Source organism: Monoraphidium neglectum, assembly GCF_000611645.1.
Source record: "Monoraphidium neglectum strain SAG 48.87 unplaced genomic scaffold scaffold00785, whole genome shotgun sequence".
Taxonomy (NCBI): Eukaryota; Viridiplantae; Chlorophyta; class Chlorophyceae; order Sphaeropleales; family Selenastraceae; genus Monoraphidium; species Monoraphidium neglectum.
This window is the reverse complement of record NW_014012843.1, coordinates 1-6,270: the sequence shown is the minus strand read 5'-3', so window position 1 is coordinate 6,270 and position 6,270 is coordinate 1. Positions and strand designations below refer to the sequence as shown.

The 6,270-nt window shown below is 64.3% G+C and overlaps 3 protein-coding genes across 3 annotated transcripts in view; 1 reads left to right on the top strand and 2 right to left on the bottom strand.

Annotated features, from left to right (window-relative positions):
- The window catches only part of MNEG_5320 (hypothetical protein), a gene marked incomplete at both ends in the record, with an annotated part of 6,594 nt that extends 4,693 nt beyond the window's left edge, over positions 1-1,901 (bottom strand). Inside the window, 5 exons of the mRNA XM_014046202.1 lie at positions 299-409; positions 588-692; positions 914-1,071; positions 1,354-1,561; positions 1,758-1,901. Coding sequence (XP_013901656.1) covers positions 299-409; positions 588-692; positions 914-1,071; positions 1,354-1,561; positions 1,758-1,901 — 726 coding nt within the window. The remainder of the gene's footprint in view (positions 1-298; positions 410-587; positions 693-913; positions 1,072-1,353; positions 1,562-1,757) is intronic.
- A 526-nt stretch (positions 1,902-2,427) lies between these two features.
- MNEG_5319 (putative Uncharacterized protein C21orf59 like protein) lies at positions 2,428-4,263 on the top strand (the record flags this gene model as incomplete). The annotated part of the gene is made up of 7 exons (XM_014046201.1): positions 2,428-2,448; positions 2,574-2,829; positions 2,990-3,057; positions 3,226-3,297; positions 3,512-3,598; positions 3,794-3,955; positions 4,177-4,263. 7 exons carry the CDS (start codon positions 2,428-2,430, stop codon positions 4,261-4,263), a joined length of 753 nt encoding a protein of 250 aa, XP_013901655.1.
- A 1,091-nt stretch (positions 4,264-5,354) lies between these two features.
- MNEG_5318 (phosphoribulokinase) lies at positions 5,355-6,009 on the bottom strand (the record flags this gene model as incomplete). The annotated part of the gene is made up of 3 exons (XM_014046200.1): positions 5,355-5,414; positions 5,551-5,746; positions 6,005-6,009. The coding sequence occupies 3 exons, from the start codon at positions 6,007-6,009 to the stop codon at positions 5,355-5,357; spliced, it is 261 nt and encodes an 86-aa protein (XP_013901654.1).
- Positions 6,010-6,270: the final 261 nt, after the last annotated feature.

Here is a 6,270-nt window from a genome sequence, read left to right as displayed (position 1 = left end):
CGAGCCGCTGCGCCGAGAGGCGGGCCGCGGCGTCGGCCTCCCAGCGGGCCGCCTTGAGCGCCTTGTCGGCCTCGCGCGCCTCAGCTACGGCTGCCTGCGAGGCGGGGCCGCATGCGGGAGTGCGCTCGGGAGCCGCCGCGCCGACAGGCAGCCTCTTACTGCCCACGAAGCACCAGCGGGTGGTCTCGCCTCGGCTGCCGCCACGTCATTTGGTGAAGTGAAACTTGATGGCGTTCCCCCAACCGTCTCTGCATGCATGCAGGTCACCCATGCATACATACATACGCGTGTCACCCACCTCTGCCCGCTTGAGCTGCACCAGCTCCCGCGTGTGCGCCGCCTCGGCCTCCGCCTCGCGCTGGGCTGCCAGCTCCCGCGCGACAGACGCCTCGTGCCGCGCCGCCTCCGCCTGGCACAAGTCAGTCGATGACATGTGTGTGCTGCGCTCAACCCGGCCGCGTTTTGAAGCGCTGCTATGTCCGCCCAGCCCCCCAATCCAGGTGGCCGCCGTGCAAAATGGAGCGCAGCGCCGTCGGCATGCGCCGCGCCCGCCAAAATGGATGCCAGCAGGTCCCCTCCCTGCGCACCTGCCCGCGCCACTTCTGCTCCAACTCCTGGCCCTGCAGCAGGAAGCCCGCGGACAGCTCCCGCCGCTGACGCTCCACCTCCTCCTCCGCCTCCGCCAGCGCGCGCTGCGCATCAACCCCACAAAGTCATTACCGGATGTTGATGCTGATGCATATGCTGATATGCAGGTGCACGCATGTATGCAAGCATGGCCATTTGTTACTGTAAGGTGCACCTCAAACAGCTACGCAAACAACTTCTCTGTGCAGCATCTCAAAACACAACTTGACATGTGACATCTGCTCGGCTTCGACACAGCAAGATAATGCGGCTCCTCCGACCGCACCTGCAGCGCCCGCTGGTGCCCTGCCGCGTCCTCCCGCTGCTTGAGCAGCGCCGCTGCGTGCTCCAGCTTGGCAGCCTCCAGCCGCTGCTGCAGCTCCTCGCGCTGGGAGCGCCACGCGCGCTCCGACTCGCGCGTGCGGTCGCGCTCCAGCTTGGCGTCTGCGCGCGACGCCAGCCGTCCGACCCGGGAGCGGCGGCAGCAGTCTAAGCCTTCGACAGGGCAGGTTTCTGGCCCTTTGCTGAGCTGTGCAGCAGAGCTGGCGAGTTCCTGCACGCTGCCACGAATCCCAATCCACCCAGCTGGTGCGGGCACGACTGTAGGCAGCTGGCAGGGGCAGGGTCACTCATCAGCCGCACGGGCCAGCCGCTGTGCACCTGCAGGCCGCACATGCTCAATAGTCCAGACTGTGGCCACCCCGCCCCGTCCCCGCCCCTACCCACCGCTGTGCGCCTGCGCCAGCGCAGACCGCAGCTGCAGCACCATGGCCGCTTTGGCGCCCGTCTCTGCCTCCAGCTGCGCCGTGTTTGCGTCGTACCGCTCCAGCTCGGCGTCCCGCTCCGCCAGCAGCTGCAGATTGAACTTGAAGTCGCTTTTGAGCTCCTCCAACTGAGCGCGCAGCTGCGCGTTGGCGCCACGCGCCTCGGATAGCTGCGGCGTCAGCAAGGGGGGGCAACACGTATTGTACTTGGTTGAGCGTCCGCCCTTGGCACCACAGGAGTCAGCATACGAGCCTGGTGTTGTTTGCGGCTGTGAGATTCGTTGTTGCTCAGTGGTGCTCCCACTTGCTTTGATTTTGTGCTACGCCTCACAGCCACGCCGTGACGCCACAGGATGGGGCGCAAACCTGGTGCTCGAGCGCCTTCAGCGCTGTCTCGCGCAGCTGCTGCACCTCCTGCTCCTTGACATGGAGCTCGAGCCGGGCCGTGTCCACAGTTGTTGCGGTGTCCGGCTGCAGCTGGCTGCTAGGCCGTGCTGCTACCTGCTGCATCGCAGGGTGCACCAGTGCCCGCCCAGGCGAAGAGGCGGTGCTGGCACCGCCCGGGCTGATACGCTCCATGTCTCTGCACACGCGTCACATGGACTTGCGTCCTTGCGATAGCAGCATATTCATGATGCCATGTGACATTTCACGGCCAGGAAAGGTGTGGTGTCGCAGCTGCAAGCCGTTTGCTGAATCAACAATGTGATCTCGGCAAAGCTGACGGTGTGGCTGCAAGATGTGTAATGAGTGCCATATTTCGTCAATGGAGCCTCCTCAACGCGCGGACAAATCAGTCAAATTATCAAAATGACCCGATGGCTCCACAGAAGTGCCGTATGGCGTATGCATCGATCAAAGCTCACATGCAAGTACTGCATCATCTAGGTTACCAATCCATTGACACACCCTTAGTCCGTGATTGATCTGGACACTTAGCCTTCCCGCTTGCCGGTTGCCGCGGCCTCAGGCGCCGAAAACCACCGATTGGAGCCTCCTTATTGAACTCTTTCAAATCGTGTAGATCTTGGCCTCCATGGTGCTGCTTCACTTCAAGGTGTGCCGCCGCGTACTGGGCCAGGCGGACTGTGTGCATGCCTCCGCAGCAGCACAGGCGCGGCGACTGTCGTGGGCGCCGTAGCCTTCAGACCCACAACAAATCCCACCACGCACCCTCCTCAGAACTCTGAGACCGACCAATTTCTGTTTGAGACGAGCGTTGCGCTGCCCGCACGCGACGTATCGCGTGACCTGGCAGACGTGCACAACCTGCGCCACCGCATCACGCGGCTCAAGCTAGAGGGCGGAGAGCTGGCCAAATACGGGCCCGCGAAAGCACCTGACAGGCAGGGCATCGACAAGTTTGAGGAGGGCCATGAGGCGCGCGAGCGTGGGCCCCACTACTGCATGGACCCCACAGGGCGGCGCAGCGGCGAGGGTGAGCAAAGCCGAGGGCTGCATGCAGTACAGGTGCACGCATGTTTGCGACGCCGCAGACTGGTTGCACGTAGCACGGGCTTATTTCCATGCCAGCAGCCCGCTGGGGCTATGCGGCGCAACATGAGGGTCCTCCCCTGGCTGGTCTGTGGCCCTGCCAGCTTGCGACCCCGAAGTCGCCCAGAAGCTGCTCAAGGAGCTGGACGATGCTGAGGCTGCCGCATCCAAGGTACGCTGGAATAAGGCATCTGCCGTGCACACTTGCATCGGACGATACACAGTGACACCTTTACAAGGCTTGCGCGATAATGCATGTGCGCGCTGCGTGCATGATGCAGGGAGTCAGCCAGTCACATGACCCTCTCGGCTGCCTACACACCACCTTCCCCGCCCGCAGGACCGTGTGTTGCGCAAGGAGCCCTTGACCAAGGCGGCCCTGCTGGCGGCGATTGACAACATCCGCGGCGCGGTGCGGGCTTCCCACAAGCCCGACGGCAGGGGTGGAGGGCCGGGGTGCAGTCGGGCACCGCACCTTGCACGTGCACGCAGTGTGTGAGACACGGCGGCGGATATGCAAGTCGACTGCACAAGACCTCTGCCCACTTGTTTCAGTACTGCTGAGGCTGTATGGCCCAGGTTGGCTCATGCCACTGCACTCCACACCCCACAAACCCGAACCCCAGGTGATGATCTGTTACCCGATGGGGCTCCCAGAGTGGGACTTTGTGCGGCAGTGCCTGGAGGGGAGGGAGGACCTCAGCGGCTCGGACGTGAGCGCCCCGCAACACCACCAGCTTACTTTGGCACCGCGTTTCAAGGGGATTCAGCAGGGGCGGGGCTTGCTTGCGCCTGCCTATTAATACGATGGAGCTGTGACAAGGAAGAATGGGGATCAACAGCAGACACCTCTTCGGGATGCTGACTGGCGATCCCATTATCCACATCCAAACGCCAAATTGCACCAGTTTGGTGGCAAGGATCTGGACCCGGAGACGTGCCAGCTCTGGTTTGCGTCGCGCGCGCTGGCGGCGGACAGGCCGCTGTCGGACGCGCTGGGCCGCAACGAGCGCACCCGGGCGGTGGTGAAGGCCACGAAGAAGGGCGCGGGCGCGCCCGCGCGGGAGCCGGTGAGCACGGCCCCCTGCTCGGGTGGCGAGCTGCTGATTCTGCATCCTGCGGGTTTCGCGGGCGGTCCCTACCTCCGCAGGAATTCCCCTCGCCGTTTCCAATATGCACAGACACGCGGGCGGTTGAGGTGGCATGGGAGCACCTGCTGAGGCTGTGTCACTGAATGGCATCCTGGCCACCACAATGACATCACAATGACGTCATCCCACCGTGTACGCAGGCTGTCGACGCGGACACCCAGAAAGCGATGCTGGCCTGGTACTACAAGAAGCAGGAGCAGCAGAAGGCAGGCGGGCCCGCGGGCTAGTCTGCGGGGACTTTGGCGCCTGGCGGCGCTCCAGTTGCCCGCGGCAGCTTCCAGTTTTCCTAGCAGCTAACTGGTGGCTTGACCCAGGGCTCACTTGCAGCAGCAGGTTGCACATGAGTGCGAGACACGGTGCACAGCCGCCGCCTTCTCACCCAGGCCATCCCACACCCCTCATCAACGTCCTGCCGCAGGCGCTTGCTGCTGACGAGGACGACGCGTACTCGCGATCCGCATGGGCCGACCCCGGAGCCCTGAAGCAGCACTTTGCCGGCGTGGGCAGCGTGCGCATCCCGCGATGACGGAGCAAGCATTCGATTGGAAAGCAGGGGCACAGGCAGGCCTGTGAAGAGTGATGCGTGCACAGAGACCGTTATTCAACAGGCCGAGTTTGGCCGCGGCCTCCGCTTGCTTATGTCTTGCAACCTCAACACCAGCCGTCGCACCAGGTGTAGGGACCACGGGTTCTTGGGCAGCATGTGGGTGGCCCGATCAGCTTTAGGTTCCCCTTGGTGCAGGTCGCGGCCTGGCTGCTGTGCCTGTCTTGCCAGGCGCCCTTGAGATCGCCTTTGCGGTCCTGGCAGGTCGATTCAAATGCAGAGCTGATGAGTCGTGCTACAGGTGCCAAATTTACACACACGAGTTCATTTTCAGACACTCAAATAGACACCAGCCTCTCAAAACCAAAAACAGTTGAGGAACCCAACCCCAAGGGCCTGGTGGAAAGGAGGCCTGGGGTCAGGGGGCCCAGCAGCACCCAGCAGCACCCAGCCAGCTGGGCACTGACAACAGCCCGCCAATCCAGCAGCGTGGCGCCACCGGGAGTGCGGCCTCCCCAAATCAGCCCAACAACCTGCAAGCTACGGCATGGCGGCCGCCGGCGTTGCGCCGCCGCGAGAGAGTGCACCGTGCCAGCGCCCTGCCCTCACGACCCCTCGCCGCAGCGCCCACCCCGGGGGGTGCGTGTACGTGCGCGGGCGCCGTTGGACGCATGCCGGCAGGGCGCCGCCAATTTATCGGCCGCCCCGCACTGCGCAGCGCATCCGGCGTGCGCCCGGGGCGGGTCCGTGACGCCGCAATCTGGGATTCTCTGCTTAGTTGGCCGAGGCGGGGACGACCGACTCGGACGTGATGCGCTCGTACACCTCACGCACCTGGAGGGGGGGAGGCGGATGAGTTGCGCGAGGTTTGGTGAGCTTTTGAATGTCTAGTGGTGGGATCTCGGCCTCATGGCTTCGTGTGAGGGTTGAAACAGCCCCCCACCGGAACCCTAAAAGCGGGCGCGCCCACCTTGAGGCCGATGATGGTCTGCAGCAGGCCGGTGCCGTTGTTGGAGCCCGGGAAGCTGCTGTTCTTGAGCATCTGCTGGGTGATCTCGCCGTAGAACTTGGCGCTGGTGTTGGACAGGTGGCTCTCCACGTAGATCAGCTCCTCCAGCTTGTCGAACTGGCCGTCCATCTCCAGCACGCTCACGTCCTCGCCGTACCTGGAGGCGGGGTCAGCGGTGAGTTTGGATGGCGACGTGAGTTAGTGGGTGGGGCGGTGGAAGACGTGAGGGTCGGGGCGGCGCGGCGCAGGCATCCGCCAGGCCTCATCAGTCGCAGCTGCGTCAGCCATGAACGCGCCCTGATGCCAGGCTCCAGTCAGCGCGGGCAGAGTGCCGCCGCACTCCTGTGTGGCTCTCCTCGCAGCCGCGCCGACCTCGCTCTGTCAGTGGACACCCCTGCTACCGGCACCGGCCCACCGCATCCCCGCCCTGTGCGCACCAGGTGTCGGGGCCGTAGTAGAACTTGATGCCGGGGAACGAGCACGTGAGCTTGCGGCCGCAGGGGATCCAGGAGATGGTGGAGCCCTCGTCGAAGAGGTACACGGGGTCGAACAGCTTCTTGCCCTCCTTCTGGATGAGGCGCACGCGCAGGATCTTGCCCTCATCATCGGGCACCAGCTGGGTCGGCAGCACCTGGGGCGGGTGGCGGGTGGCCGGGGCGGGGCGTGGGACGAGGGTGTTGG